Source organism: Oncorhynchus mykiss, chromosome 25 (genome assembly GCF_057628025.1).
Source record: "Oncorhynchus mykiss isolate SJ-2025 chromosome 25, ASM5762802v1, whole genome shotgun sequence".
In the NCBI taxonomy this organism is placed as follows: domain Eukaryota; kingdom Metazoa; phylum Chordata; class Actinopteri; order Salmoniformes; family Salmonidae; genus Oncorhynchus; species Oncorhynchus mykiss.
Genome location: NC_143046.1, coordinates 28,092,708 through 28,108,902, shown reverse-complemented (window position 1 = coordinate 28,108,902; position 16,195 = coordinate 28,092,708). Strand labels below are relative to the sequence as shown.

At 44.6% G+C, this 16,195-nt stretch overlaps 2 protein-coding genes across 10 annotated transcripts in view; both read right to left on the bottom strand.

Annotated features, from left to right (window-relative positions):
* LOC110504904 (amyloid beta precursor protein binding family B member 2) overlaps positions 1 to 1,092 on the bottom strand; it is a 62,854-nt gene extending 61,762 nt beyond the window's left edge. For both annotated transcript variants that reach the window (XM_090219566.1, XM_090219567.1), the window contains exon 1: positions 898 to 1,092. The gene's annotated coding sequence lies outside the window, so the exon portion shown is untranslated. The remainder of the gene's footprint in view (positions 1 to 897) is intronic.
* Positions 1,093 to 1,570: 478 nt separating this feature from the next.
* Positions 1,571 to 13,127, bottom strand: LOC110504902 (DAP3-binding cell death enhancer 1). Of its 8 annotated transcripts, none has more exons than XM_090219565.1 (12): positions 12,652 to 13,064; positions 11,549 to 11,666; positions 6,385 to 6,484; positions 6,145 to 6,292; positions 5,904 to 5,971; positions 5,696 to 5,858; positions 4,145 to 4,230; positions 3,831 to 4,049; positions 3,492 to 3,653; positions 3,208 to 3,300; positions 2,939 to 3,127; positions 1,571 to 2,789 (listed from the first exon to the last, which is right to left on the bottom strand). In XM_090219565.1, exons 1-12 carry the CDS (start codon positions 12,680 to 12,682, stop codon positions 2,586 to 2,588), a joined length of 1,581 nt encoding a protein of 526 aa, XP_090075691.1. In that variant the 5' UTR covers positions 12,683 to 13,064; the 3' UTR covers positions 1,571 to 2,585. The 8 variants fall into 8 exon arrangements, 6 of the variants coding, with proteins under 6 accessions (XP_090075691.1, XP_036826079.2, XP_021439447.3 ...); XM_036970184.2 differs by having other exon boundaries at positions 2,939 to 3,092; XR_016491617.1 differs by having other exon boundaries at positions 2,939 to 3,132; positions 5,696 to 5,971.
* Between the last annotated feature and the right edge of the window lie 3,068 nt (positions 13,128 to 16,195).

Sequence of the window (16,195 nt, the reverse complement as noted above, 5' to 3'; positions counted from 1 at the left end):
AACAAAAGCACAGACTCAATCTGGCAAAGTTAGCGTTGTCTGGTTTTGTTGCATTGAAAATGGGCTGATATAATGTTGAATCGATCACAGAAAAAAAACGTTGAGTCTATATAGTGCAAACTAATGTGTCGAACTCAGTGAAGTTCAATATCTTGCGTCTCTGCGCTGCAGTTCTGGAGGAGGTACGCGGCCGCGCACAGCTTTGAGGGAACATTGAAGGTGAGTTCACACATCTCAATAGCAATAGGAACGAGAGATGGGTTGTTATATGCCTTTCACACACACTGGTGAACAGATGCTGCTATAGCATCGATATGAATATTTAAAACAGTCACCTCAAATACTCTCTAATAGATCTGTATTGGAGACTATATTACTGAAACGGGCTTGGGGATACTCCTGTTAAGGAATATTCAAATAGAAAACACTTTACTTGAATTTGTGTAGGCCTCGAAGGTAGGCCTAACTATTTTTCAAACGGTGTGGTAGGCTAATGACTGGAGTTGATTAATACATGATACTACATATTTCAGACATATGCCGCCAACATAAAGCTTCAATTAAAATGCTAGAACATTTCAACGTATAAAAGATGACACTAGATGGGTGGAGTGTTTGTATCCTCTTCTCGTTACATTAGCCTAGACCTTTAATAACCTTATGATCCGTTCTGCAGCCTCACCTAGTTCAATAAATCAAGCAGAAATGTCCTATGTTGCAAAGTGAACAGCAATCTGTTGCGAATTCTGGAAACAAGCTAGAAGGCAGTAGGCTATACATATCAGACGCAGTTAATCTTCTGACGTCTCTCTCCCACCCAATATTCTCCCCATCACGTCACCGCTCTGGAAGGCGAACGCGCACCGCACACACACTTTATTTCGTTCATTCACTCACCGCGTTTGACAATCGTGCTTCTATGCCACGACGACACATCAACGACGACACTGATATAGGACAGAGAAGTGACTCCGGCTTTTTAAGCTCGAGTCCTCCCGTAGCCACCCGTATCAGATCACATCACTCTCTGGTCTCCTCCCGTGCTGGTACCTAAAGCTAATCTCTCTGCGCTACTGCCTCCCAAGCGCCCAGGACCCAATCAGAGCGCTGGATTCAGGACGCTGTGTGCGCAGAGCTGTTCGGAAGAGACGCAGAGCCAGAGCACCATCATAAATCTTCTATTTTGGTTTTTATAGTGTTATTCAACTGATGTAATGAAACACTGACAATTGATCAACTCTTTTGCATAGAGTACCATTTTGGCACCCATGTAAAAAGTGATTGATCGAAGTGATTTGTGCATATAATTTCAGCCAGAGCCAGCACCTCAAGAGTGAACAGATTCCAATAAAACATTCATAATCCGGCATAAAAAGCTACCGGACCTTCAACTGTTGCAGTGCCACAGGCGATTGTCTAACTAGACACAGATGACAGTATAGTCCAATAGACCTGTAGCTCCTTTTCCCTTGGTGCCATGACAAAGACAATGTCAATTAATAGTTTACGACACAATGTACAATTTCACAAATACTTCAATACATTTTCTGATAATATCAGTGACACAGGCCCAGTGGTAGAAAATAGCTTTATTTTGTTATTGTGCGTTCCACAACAGTAGTGCTTCTAATGCATAGAAAATATACATGACCTACATTATCCACCACTACCAAAAAACGTATTTCTGTTTTCCCCATTCTTCAGCCTCACTGGATACCATGGGTAGACAAGAACAGTTTACACATGCAAAGACATAACTGAAATAGCAAACTAATGAAGTTAAGATGAATAGTCACAGAAAGGGTCAAGTAAATACAAGGGATCCTTGTACTGACAATGACTTAGTAAGGCACACATTTTATCACAATACCATCTTTCTACCCATAGGGCAGCTTGTTGTACAAAAACTGGCCAAGATTGTGCCACGAGAACATTTTGTAGGAACAATACTAAAGTTATTAGTCACGCTCCAGAGCTTTTGTAGAATTTCAGCCAGTAGTTTTTAAAGTAGCGCTCACAGGCCAAAATGGGTCCCTGAAAACTGTGTAATGTCATCCATATGATGTTGACCTGCAAACATTTTTCTTCTTCAATTCGTACAATATGATACAAATGTTTAAGTGCTTAAGATCCCCAGACTGCGTCTTTAAGTAGGCTAACAGGTAAAGCCATACAACACCTTTGACATGCCTACCTTTCAGATGTATCGCATCCCCCATACTTATACACATTCCTCAACAAATTGACCTGTGGTCAAATACACACATATATACAAATCTAGATAGAAGTGCTGAGAGGGACATTAAATACTGGGTTGTGTCAGTAAGGTTAAACATCTGACCATGATATCCCTCTTCAACCTTATGGTATAGATTACCAACTGAACTACAGAGGACCAATGTGGTTGAGTATGGTGCTTACAACGCAAGGATAGTGGGTTCGATTCCCAGGACCATCTGTATGTAAAATGTTTGCACATATGACTAAGTGGCTTTGGATAGAGATGTCTGCTGAAAGGCATATATTATATTATTAATGATTGTGGTGCCAACTATCCCGCTCCTATCCCGCTCCTATAGTCCACCTCACGGCGTTCCCCTCAGAGCTGGGGGTGAGAGGGCAGAGGGAGGACAGGATGGGTGGGGGGCCCATACTCCCTGTGCTCCAGGAGTGGGGGAGGGTGGGGTGACTGGAGGGAGGGACAGGGGAGGTGAGGGTGGAGAGAGTTCCACGCAGACGGTCAGCAACGGAGAAACATGGGGAAGAACGGATAGGGCGCAGGACGGCATCTTATAGAGGGAGAGAGAAGAAGATGGTTATAATATAGGACTAAGGCCATTTCTGTATTTAATTCAGATTTGTGTAAATAACATGAATCAGTGCAAATAGGCTTAAGTATAGATCTGAATTGTGCGCGTGTCTTGGACTGTGTCCTTACCCTCCAGTCCAAAGGGCGGCGCCAGTAAGGTCTTGGCCTGGCTGTTTCCTGCCTGGGCTGCCCTCTGATAGAAACCAACTGCTGTTCTGAAGCACTGGGATACCCCGAACCCACTCTCATAACACTGACCCAGGAACAGCAGGGCATCTCTGTCCTACACACAGACAAAGAAACACACATCACATCACACTGAACTGAGACCAGGTTATGATTGAGACCGTGGGGTATAATTACAGTTGTATAGTTTAAGTGCAGTGGAAGTCACTCACTCCGCTCTCCGCTGCCATCTTCAGGTAGTGGACTGACTTAAGGCCGTCTCTGACTGGCTCCTGCGAGAACAGAGACCCCAGGTACACTTGAGCCTGAGAGAGAGAGAGAGAGAGAGAGAATGGAGAGGAAGAGAGAGAGAGAGAGAATGGAGAGAAAGAATGGAGAGGGAGAGAGAGGAATGGAAGAAAGTTCGCAGAAAAAGACTGTTAGAAAAATACCAATGTTATTTTTTAGGCAACGTCTCACACTCGCTACACATACAACACACTCCCTCACTCCTCACCTCTCTCAGCCCAGCTGAGGCAGCCTGTTGCAGAAGGCTGATGGCTGTATCCAGGTCCTGTTGTGTGCTCTGCTGCCCTCTGCTGTTGAGGAGGAGTTTGGCACAGCGGTACTGAGCCTGACTGTGACCCCCTGTCGCTGCCTGGCTGTAGAAATCAAAAGCCTGTACAGGGAACATGAAGAGGGGAGTCACAAGACAGGAATTGTGTAATTGATTGTGTGAGTTTCACTGTGTGTGTGTGTGTGTGTGTGTGTGTGTGTGTGCGCGCGCTTGGATGTGCACGTGACTGTGTGCCCGTGTGAGTTTGACTGCATGTGAGATTGAGTGCGTGTTTCTTACCTTCTCCTGGTCTTTGCATACACCCCTGCCTTTCTCGTAGCAGACTCCAGTGTTGAACTGGGCCTTGCTGTAACCCTGTCTTGCAGAGGCCAGGAAACAGGAGAAGGCTGCCTCATAGTCCCCAGTCTGAGCACTCTTCAGACCGATGATGTTGAGGACTACAGGAACACTGGAGTCGGCCACCTGTTGGAGGTTCTGGGTCGCCCCCGCCAGGGCGCCCTGAGGAACACAGAGGGCAAAGGTCAGGGTCAAAGGTCATCAACAGGAGACCGGCAGCTTCACCATCAGAGGAATGAATCAGCCTAAAAACTCACCTGGTCATTCTGCTGCCCAGGCTGTTCCCTGTCTCTGGTTCTATGGTTGTCTTCAGGCTGGGAGGACTCTGAAAAGGATGACGCCTCTGTAACATGGAAAGATATAAAAATAATCATCCCCTCTACAGTGGCAGCTTTTTATACCGCGCCCGCTCTCGCTGGCTTTCTGTCCGACTTTCACCTGCTACCGCAAGAACTGGTCCCGAACCTAACCGCAGTACCGCAATGTTACTTTAGAAGTATGTGATGCAACTCGCTTGCCAGCCATGGTCCCAGCAATTTCGCTGCCTATTGGCAATATGAAATGCGTAAAAATAACCTAATAGGTTAAATGAGCAGATTCTCGTGTGGCCCATTATTAGACTATCAGGCAATATGGCAGACGTATTTTGAAGAGAGCAGAGTTGCAGAGACAGCTTTGAGCTACGCGTTTTAGAGGACTGGGACAATTTTCAGACAGACAAATATGGGTGATCAAAATGCATTTTTAGGCAATGCAGTAAACTACAGCCTACTCATATTTAAGAAGTTAATTTCCTCGGAAAGATAGCTGCCCTCTACATAGAATATAGCCTACTAGTTTAAGTGAGACCACATGAGCACCTGATCTCAGCTACAGCTAATGAACTTGAAGCAGCCTGAATGATGAGGGGACACTTGAGCTACCTTTTGCATATAGGATATAACCAACCTTCCAGGAGGGGAACGATCTGCAGGCAAAGACAAACGGCTAATTAATATTTATTGATAAGGGGAAAAGGTGCAACTCTCTCCATGGTATGCACGTGTAGCACATTTTCCATTTCAACGATGATCACGTCTCGATTGCACCTCCCCTCACGATGGTTGAGCGCCCTCCACTTTTTTTCCCATTGTCAATACTTATTTATTTCCAGACCCTGTCGTGAACTATAGCCTAATCATATTGGAGTTTGTCCTCCGAAAGATGAGCGCCACATGATTCTCTGCCCATATATAGGCAGCCTACTCTAGGTCATTGACGCCACATACTACAGGCACATGTGACCTGGCGCACCCAGCTACTGAACTTGAAGCAGTGAATACTTAGTGTGAATAATGTGACAGGGGTGCTTGTAATACTATAGGCAGGCTAACGCATACAAAGCAAAAACATGACCGTTTCCAAATGATCTGCGGGACTCCAGATATAAATTCATCCCAAAGTTGTCTGTCTGATCGTCCCCGCACGCAGCATGAGAAATGCAGACCGCGCCGCAATGATCTCTGTCGGGACCTGCAGGTTCCTCGGTCATTCCACGGGATTTTTTTATAACCTTTATTTAACCAGGCAAGTCAGTTAAGAACAAATTCTTATTTTCAATGACGGCCTAGGAACAGTGGGTTAACTGCCTGTTCAGGGGCAGAACGACAGATTTGTACCTTGTCAGCTTGAATGCAGCCCTCTACTATGTTGCTTTATCATGTAGTCTGGTAGGCATGGATTTGTGAAAAGGATGATGTAAGATTATAAGATAAATATTTTTACCCTGACCAAACACTTAACATGTAAAGGTAGAATGTGAGACTGACCCGTTCCAGAGTCGTCGTGACTCAGAGTTGCCCTCTTGTGGTCAGAGAGGTGACTGTGAGCAGTCAGATGGTCTTCATGAAACTGGTCAGGGATGCTGTAGCTGCTCCTGGGACTGCTGTGCTCCTGGCTCTGGGGCTGGCCCGGGACCTGCTGGCCCGGGACCTGCTGGCCCGGGACCTGCTGGCTCTGGACCTGCTGGCTCTGGACCTGCTGGCTCTGTCTCTGGGGCAGACAATGCACACTCCTCCCTCTGGGCAACACGTCACGGCGAGATACTGGACAAACACAGTGGGAAGGAGATCAGACTCATTCTGCATTCATGTACTACCAGAAAGCTTTGAAATTGAGCAGAGAAATGAGCTTCAGAGTTCCCTCGTCTGAATTTCACGGCTCAATATCCTTCACAGGATGAATTGCTTGGGATTATATTGTGTGTGGCGGGACTCACTTCGCTCCAGTAGGACGCGGTAGCCAGACTTCTGCAGGGTTCCCTGGATGGCCAGGCATCCTGTGTTGGGGTTCTGGTTGGGGTCACTCCCAGAGAACTGAGAGTGGATCCTCCTACAGATCTGCATCAACAGCACCGCAGCTGCCCCCTTAACAGAGAGATCACAGGTCATTGTTTTTCCACCCCAAGTGTGCCATGTGCTTTATATTTGCATCTTAATGCGTAAAAAGTAGCCAATACCCAGCCAACTGCATCCAAGGCAGTGTAGCGGGGGAGCCCAGCGTAGCAGAACTGAGAGGTCCTCTTCCTCCTCTTGTCTCCATCGTCCCCTTTCTGCGAGCTAAGAGAGAAACAATGTGATATGAATAAGTTGTATATAAACTTGATTTGACTCATTAGGATCCCCATTAGCGACAGCTTGCCATACCGGGGTCGGACAAAACGGAAAAAAAGACATTACAGACAAGACTTCACAATGGACATACATTTTAAAACATGAATATGTAGTGTGTGTGCATCTATTAGTTAGATGTCAGATTCCTCATCCCCTAGTTGCTGTATTAAACCATCACGGCAGGCGCCTCAATGAGAGAGGGTGGTAATCTCCGTTCCCCCTACAGCACACCAGGAAGTAGAATCAGATTTAAAAAACAGCTTATGGAACAGCAGGGACTGTGAAGTAACACAAGTATATGTACAGACACATGCATACACACACACACACGTACACATGGATTTGGTGTTGTAGATATGTGGTAGTGGAGTAGGGGCCTGAGGGAACACAGTGTGTTGTGAAATCTGTTATGAATGTATTGTAATGTTTTTAAAATTGTATAACGGCCTTAATTTCGCTGGACCCCAGGAAGAGTAGTTGCTGCCTTGGCAGGAACTAATGGGGATCCATAATAAATACAAATATATGCACAGTGGAAACAGGCCAGGGCCACAGGATGATGCAACCAGCTGCAAGGCTGGCAGAGGGCCGCAGAGCGCGTCACAGGAGGGGGGACGGGACACTATGGAGGTGTGAAGGGAAGGAGATTTTTTCCCCCCACCTTTATTTAACCAGGTAGGCCAGTTGAGAACAAGTTTACATTTACATCTGCGACCTGGCCAAGATAAAGCAAAGCAGTGCAACATAAACAACAACACAGAGTTACACATGGAATAAACAGGCTTACAGTCAATAACACAATAGAAAAATCTATATACAGTGTGTGCAAATTTAGTAACTTTAGGGAGGCAATAAATAGGCCATAGTGGCAAAATAATTAAAATTTAGCATTAACACTGGAGTGATAGATGTGCAGATGATTACGTGCAAGTAGAGATACTGGGGTGCAAAAGAGCAAAAAAATAACAATATGGGGATGAGGTAGTTGGGTGGGCTATTTACAGATGGGCTGTGTACGGGTGCAGTGATTGGTAAGCTGCTCTGACAGCTGATGCTTAAAGTTAGTGAGGGAGATGAGACTCCAGCTTCAGTAATTTTTGCAATTAGTTCCAGTCATTGGCAGCAGAGAACTGGAAGGAAAGGCAACCAAAGTAGGAGTTGGCTTTGGGGATGACCAGTGAAATATACCTGTTGGAGCGCGTGCTACGGGTGGGTGTTGCTATGGTGACCAGTGAGCTGAGATAAGGCGGGGCTTTACCTAACAAAGACTTATAGATGACCTGGAGCCAGTGGGTTTGGCGACGAATGTGAAGCGAGGGCCAGCTAACGAGAGCATACAGGTCGCAGTGGTGGGTAGTATATGGGGCTTTGGTGACAAAACAGATGGCACTGTGATAGCCTCCAACACTCTACTCAGCAAATTAAATGTAGTCTGTATTGTAAATGACATCACTGAAGTCAAGGATCGGTAGGATAGTCAGTTTTACAAGGGTATGTTTAGCAGCATAAGTGAAGAAGGCTTTGTTGCGAAACCGGAAGCCGATTATAGATTTGATTTTGGATTGGAGATGCTTAATGTGAGTCTGGAAGGAGAGTTTACAGTCTAACCAGACACCTAGGTATTTGTAGCTGTCCACATATTCTAAGTCACAAACGTCCAGAATAGTAGTCGGGTGGGTGGGTGTGGGCAGCGATCGGTTGAAGAGCGTGCATTTAGTTTTACTAGCATTTAAGAGCAGTTGGAAGCCACGGAATGTGTGTTGTATGGCACTGAAGCTCATCTGGGGGTTTGTTAACACAGTGTCCAAAGGGCCAGAAGTATACAGAACGGTGTCGTCTGCATAGAGGTGGATAAGAGAATCACCAGCAGCAAGAGCGACATGATTGATATATACAAAGAAAAGAGTTGGCCCGAGAATTGAACCCTGTGGCACCCCCATAGACTGCCAGAGGTCCGGACAACAGGCCCTCCGATTTGACACGCCGAACTCTATCCAAGAAGTAATTGGTGAACCAGGCGAGTCAGACATTTGAGAAACCAAGGCTGTTGTGTCTGCCGATAAGAATGCGTTGATTGACAGAGTCGAAAGCCTGGACCCGTTCAATGAAGACGGTTGCACAGTACAGTCTTTTATCGATGGCGGTTATGATAGTGTTTAGAACCTTGAGCGTGGCTGAGGTGCACCCATGACTAGCTCGGAAACCAGATTGCATAGCGGAGAAGATACGGTGGGATTCGAAGTTTGTTAACTTGGCTTTCGAAGACTTTAGAAAGGGCAGGATAAATATAGGTCTGTAAACACTTTGGGTCTAGAGTGTCTCGCCCTTTGAAGAGGGGGATGACCGCGGCAGCTTTCCAATCTTTAGGGATCTCAGACGATACGAAAGAGGTTGAACAGGCTAGTAATAGGGGTTACAACAATTGCGGCGGATAATTTTAGAAAGAGAGGGTCCAGATTGTCTAGCCCAGCTGATTTGTAGGGTTCCAGATTTTGCATCTCTTTCAGAACATCAGCTATCTGGATTTGGGTGAAGGATAAGCAGGGGGGCTTGGGCAAGTTGCTGAGGAGGGTGCAGATCTGTTTGCTGGGGTTGGAAAGCATAGCCAGCCGTAGAAAAATGCTTCTTGAAATTCTCGATTATCGTAGATTTATCGGTGGTGACAGTGTTTCCGAACCTCAGTGCAGTGGACAGCTGGGAGGTGCTCTTATTCTCCATGGACTTTAGTGTCCCAAAACTTTTAGGAATTTGTGCTACAGGATGAAAATGTCTGTTTGAAAAAGCTAGCCTTAGTTTTCCTAACTGACTGTGTATTATGGTTCCCAACTTCCCTGAAAAGTTGCTTATCGTGGGGGCTATTCGATGCTAATGCAGTACGCCACAGGATGTTTTTGTGCTGGTCAAGGGCAGTCAAGTCTGGAGTGAACCAAGGGCTATATCTGTTCTTAGTGTTCTTCTTAATTGGGGCACGCTTATTTATGATGGTGAGGAAAGAACTTTTAAAGAATAACTAGGCATCGGGAGTGGGTCAATATCCTTCCAGGATACCCAGGCTAGGTTGATTAGAAAGGCCCTGCACGCCTGAAGTGTTTTAGGGAGCTCTTGAAAGTGATGAGGGCCGGTCGTTTGACCGCGGACCCATTACGGACGCAGGCAATGAGGCAGTGATCGCTGAGATCCTGGTTGAAGACAACATAGGTGTATTTAGAGGGCAGGTTGGTCAGGATGATATCTATGAGGGTGCCCGTGTTTACGGATTTAGGGTTGTACCTGGTAGGTTCCTTGATCATTTATGTGAGATTGAGGGCATCTAGTGGCATCTAGTTTAGATTGTAGGACGGCCGGGGTTTTAAGCATATCCCAGTTTAGGTCACCTAACAGTACAAACTCTGAAGATAGACGGGGGCAATCAATTCACATATGGGGTCCAGGGAACAGCTGGAGGCTGAAGGGGGTCTATAACAAGCAGCAACAGTGAGAGACTTATTTCTGGAAAGGTGGCTTTTTAAAAGTAGAAGCTTGAACTGTTTGGGCACAGACCTGGATAGCATGACATAACTCTGCAGACTAACTCCGCCCCCTTTCACAGTTCTATCTTGGTGGAAAATGTTGTAGCTGGGGATGGAAATTTCAGGATTTTTGGTGGCCTTCCTAAGCCAGGATTCAGACATGGCTAGGACATCAGTGTTGGTGGAGTGTGCTAAAGCATGGAATAAAACAAACTTAGGGAGGCTTCTGATGTTAACATGCATGAAACCAAGGCTTTTACGGTTACAGAAGTCAACAAATGATAGTGCCTGGGGAATAGGTGTGGTACTGGGGTCTACAGGGCCTGGGTTAACCTCTACATCACCAGAGGAAGAGTAGGATAAGGGTACGGCTAAAGGCTATAAGAACTGGTCGTCTAGTGCGTTGGGAACAGAGAATAAAAGGAGTCGATTTCTGGCCGTGGTAGAATAGATTCAGGGCATAATGTACAGATAAGGGTATGGTAGGATGTGAGTACAGTGGAGGTAAACCTAGGCATTGAGTGACGATGAGAGAGGATCCATCTCTGGAGACACCAGTTAAGCCAGGTGAGGTCTCCGCATGTGTGGGACAAAATAGCTATCTAAGGCAAGGTGATCGGGACTGAGGTCTCTACAGTGAAGTAAAACCATAAGAACTAGCCGAGACAGCAGTAGACAATGTATATTGACAGAGAGAGGCATAAAGCAGTCACAGGTGTTGATCGGGAGAGCTAAGACAACAATGGGTAAATGGCGATGAATGGGCAGAGCAGGTCAGTTAGGTACATACAGGACCCGAGGTCAAGGCTGGGGCCGACAGATAAAAAAAATGAGGTACCGTGTTAATGAAACAGTCCAGGGGGCATCAGTTGTGTAGCCGAGTGATCATAGGGTCCAATGAGCAATAGGTGAGTCAGGGAGCCATTTGGTACTCACTACTACACTAGGCAAGCGGGAGACACGGCGTTCAGAAAGCTAGCGGGCTGGGGCTAGCAGATGGTTCTTCGGCAACATCGTAACGGAATAGCCTGTTGAGAACACATCGGGCGATTACGTCGGCAGACCAGTCATGATGGATCGGCAGGGCTCCGTGTCGACAATAAAGGGTCCAGGCCAATTGGCAAAAGAGGTATTGTAGCCTTAGCTGGTATATGGGCCTAGCTCGATGCTAGCTCAGAGCTAACTGGTGCCTGCTTCAGGACAGAGGTGTTAGCTAAACTGAGCCACTAATTTGCAGCTAGCTAGCTGCGATGATCCGGTGTAATGATCCAGGGCGGCAGGAATCCAGTGATGTGGTAGAGAAGCAGTCCGATATGCTCTGGGTTGATATTGCGCTGTGCAGACTGGCTGGTATTGTCCGAGCTAAGGCTGGCTGGTGTCCGAGCTAAATGTGAAGACCGCTAGCAGTGGCTAACAAAGACTAGTAGCTAGCTAGCTGGCTAGCTCCTGATGGAGGTTCCAGTTATAAGGAATACAAAAAATGAATGAAGGGGTGAGGTACCTGTTGTTGGGAGAGTGACAGCCGGTGGAGAGCAGAGTGGAGTTGTTGATGACCTCATCTTCCACATGGTGATTCGGAGACAGGCGCAGGGGGGCTGTGCCATGGCACCGGCTCAAAACTGATGGCAGAGGGGTAAGAGATGGGTTTGTGATTGTGTATAGAAGAAGTTGACTTCATTCAGCAAAGCAGCCAGGTATAGCCTGGAATATACTGGGCAATTCCAGTGACAGAATATTGCTGAGACTCAGATTTTCACTTTAAAATGTCAAACAAAAACCAATGATTGCAAAGTTAAAACAACCGATAACTCTTAACAAGGACTATGTTTAACAAAAATTTCCACTGAAAATTGTACTAAAACACATTTACTTGAAGAGTGCAGATGCAAAAGTTTTACAATCATTGGTTTTTGTTTGGCATACATTTCAAAGCGAACAATCTGAGTCTCAACATCATTCTGTTAGCATGGAATTTCCCAATTGCTAATACTGTCTACATTTCTGCACGTTACAAACACAGAGAACAAGCATTGTCCTTTATATGTGATATGTATTATAATAAAAGGAGCTCGAAGTACTTGTTTAGTCTGTGCAAATCAGGTCTTTCTCGTCATAATGATGTTCAAATAAACCACTGTAACATAAGGAGGTGTCACCAAACAGGTTACAGCAGTGGGTAGCTAGTTAGCCAATGTTTTTTTTTTTTAGCTAGTCAATGTTATGCAGACACCTCGAATTGTCTGAAACCAAAACAGACTGGAGGCTGTGGCTAATCAAAACACCCATGAAAACAAACTATAGTTATGTGGAACAGAAACTAGTATGGCCTAGTTAAGGCATAAACTGTGAATGACCTGCCCCCGTTGTAAAACATTCTAGAACATGAGAGAACTTGCTATCAAGTCTGTCAATGATTCTAGCTGGTGGGCATAATAGTAGTCTTGACAAAATAAAATATTAACGAGCTGGACAATTGTAAATCTAACACATTATTATGACACTTTTATAGACCCATTTAGCAAGCTTCGACGTGAGTGCATATAATCAAGGTTAGCTAGCTAATGTTAGTACTGAACAGAACATTGTCAATTATATTTCGCTCACCTCTTCCAACAAACCCTTGTACTCTCCACATGTTTCGTTGTCCTGAAGCTAATTTCAAGATTAATATTTCTACATATTTGCCCTAAATTAGTGTATTTAAAAATTCACTGCGGGAGTATTCTCGCCCCATAAGCACAGGACGAGTACAGTAGCAGTCTAGATACAAAAATAAAGCATGGAACAGTCACGAGTTATTTTGGAAGAAGGCAAGCCCCGGCAAGGAACGTCACCCGGAAATAGCACAACGTGACGTGTTGCGGGAAGGTAGACTTTTGAACGTGTGTATATCCATCGGTCCTTGTCAAATGTGATATTGTACCCCCTAGCCCAAATGTCAGTTGTATATTATTTATATATAACCGTGTTCCCCATGTACTTTTTGTATTGATTTGATGTTAATAAAACATAAATACATCAAAACGTGTTGGGGGAAGGTCCTTTGCGGTTTCACATTGCCGTCGACCGAGTACTTCTTCGATAAGGTGTAACCGCGGTTGGTATCCAAAACATGTTGCATTACTGCCACCTACTAGACTGGAGTATAACTCCATTTGCATAAAAATACAACATAAAAATACCCTACCATCTTAACTACACCCCACCACAAAAAAATAACACCATACTCCACTATTTAAATCGGTTTAGTCCTACTTCAGGCCAACAGCCTGAAAGGATGTGACACCACCACTTATCACACCCTCTAATTCTTCTGACGTCAGGTCTCGCACACCCAAATACCTCTCTGCAGCTGCCACCACAACCTCAATTTATGGCGACTTACGTTCCACCCCTGCAGTACAGTCGAAAAGCCAATGCTATGAATGCTAAAAATCAAATCTTACAAAAGTTTGGACACACCTACTTATTCAAAGGTGTTTTAGTATTTTCTACATTGTAGAATAATAGAGAAGACATTACAACTATGAAATAACACATTAAATCATGTAGTAACCAAAAAAGTGTTAAACAAATATATAATCAATATATTTTATTTTTGAGATTCTTCGAAGTAGCCACCCTTTCCCTTGATGACAGCTTTGCACACTTGACATTCTCTCAACCAGATTCATGAGGTAGTCAGTCACCTGTAATGCATTTCAATTAACAGGTGTGCCTTGTTAAAAGTTAATTGGTGGAATTTCTTATCCTTCTTAATGCATTTGAGCCAATCAGTTGTGTTGTGACAAGTTAGGGGTGGTATACAGAAGATAGCCCTATTTGGTAAAAGACCATGTCCATATTATGGCAAGAATAGTATAAATAAGCAAGAGAAACGACAGTCCATCATTACTTTAAGACATGAAGGTCAGTCAATGCAGAAAATTTCAAGAACTTTGAACGTTTCTTCGAGTGCAGTCGCAAAAACCATCAAGCGCTATGATAAAACTGGCTCTCACGAGAATCGTCACAGGAAAGGAAGACCCAGAGTTACCTCTGCTGCAGACGATAAGTTCATTAGAGTTACCAGCCTCAGAAATTGCAGCCCAAATAAATGCTTCACAGAGTTCAAGTAACAGACACATCTCAACATCTACTGTACAGTGGAGGCTTGAATCAGGCCTTCGTAGTTGAATTGCTGCAAAGAAACCACTACTAAAGGATACCAATAAGAAGAAGAGACCAAGAAACACGAGAAATGGACATTAGACCAGTGGAAATCTGTCCTTTGGTCTGATGTGTCCAAATTTATTTTTGGTTCCAACCGCCGTGTCTTTGTGAGACGCAGAGTAGGTGAACGGATGATCTCCGCATGTGTGGTTTCCACAGTGAAGAATGGAGGATGAGGTATGATGGTGTGTGGGTGCTTTGTTGTTGACACTGTCTTTGATTTATTTTGAATTCAAGGCACAATTAACCAGCATGGCTGCCACAGTATTCTACAGTGATGTGCCATCCCATCTTGTTTGCGCTTAGTGGGACTATCATTTTGTTTTCAACAGGACAATGACCCAACACACATCCAGGCTGTGTAAGGGCTATTTGACCAAGAAGGAGAGTGATGGAGTGCTGCATCAGATGACCTGGCCTCCACAATCACCCGACCTCAACCCAATTGAGATGGTTTGGGATGAATTAGACCGCAGAGTGAAGGAAAAGCAGCCAACAAGTGCTCAGCATATGTGGGAACTCTTTGAAGACTGTTAGAAAAGCATTCCAGGTGAAGCTGGTTGAGAGAATGCTATGAGTGTGCAAATGTTGGCTACTTTGGAGAATCTAAAATATATTTTGATTTGTTTAACACTTTTGGTTTCTACTTCATTCCATATGTGTTATTTCCTAGTTTGTCTTCACTATTATTCTACAATGTAGACAATTGTAGAAATAAGAGAAAAACCCTTGAATGAGTATGTGTGTCCAAACTTTTGACTCGTACTGTATATCAATTGTTGGTTTATCCCTCTGTACTGGTACAGATCTACTACTCACACCACTCCTCTCGGGATCTCTCCCCTTTGACACATCTTCCTCTACTTTCTTCACTGCCTCAGCATATGACAACTTCTACACTACTCTAACCCTGAAAACCTCAACCTGCTTCTCACACTGGACATGTCTGATCCCCAGCCCCATGGGCCCCACTACAATTAGTTTTTATATATATATTTTTTTTACAATCGCTAGGACCCATTTCTCAATACTTAGGTCACTTTTCAAAACTCTTCACACAGTTCTCCTAACTAACTTTCAGCATGGCACAGCAGTTCATTTCACGTTCAAAATGCCCTAAAACTACCAAAACACGTCATTCATGTCTCAAATCAACTCGTTCTTCCATAACACTAGCAAAGGTTGTCACCCATCAAGCACACATTGTCACTCTCATAAAACAATGACCTCAACAACACTAACAGGTAGCATTACACAATGTTTTCTTTACAAAACAAGAATGACACCTCTACTGTTTAGAATTCACTGCAGTATATGTTACAGGAATGTATCAGACATGATGCAATATGCTTCAATATGTTTTATGTCATTGAGTGATTCCAAAATACAATAATTTGTATATACACCATCTACAGAGACAGTAGCAATACTAGTCATCCCTGTCTTATGCATTTGGCCACAGGTTCTCATCCACGTCACATCTTATGTCATCTTGGGCAATACACCTAGGAAAGAATCTTCTGCAGATATGTCCAGGCATCCAGCATTCATTGCGTCCAGGAGGGACATTTGATCATGTGGATGGTGGTCATAAACCTTCCACCTCCATGAGGAAAATAATTCCTCTATGGTGTTGAGGAATGGAGAGTAAGGAAGGAGGAAAAGTGACATCATCCTGGGATGGGCTGCAACCACTCTGTGACTGCACGGGACTGGTGAAATGCCACATTGTCCCATACAACTACAAACGTTGGCCGATTCTGAAACCCCGTCCTCACCTGGCACAACCCTTCCATAGAGTTCACCCAGGAATGAAATGAGACGCTCGGTGTTGTACGGCCCAATTAGCGGTTTGTATAACAGCAATGATGAATATGTGTGGTATTTGCCTGGCTTCAATCTCCACGACTCTCTAAAATAAATCCACAAGGCAACA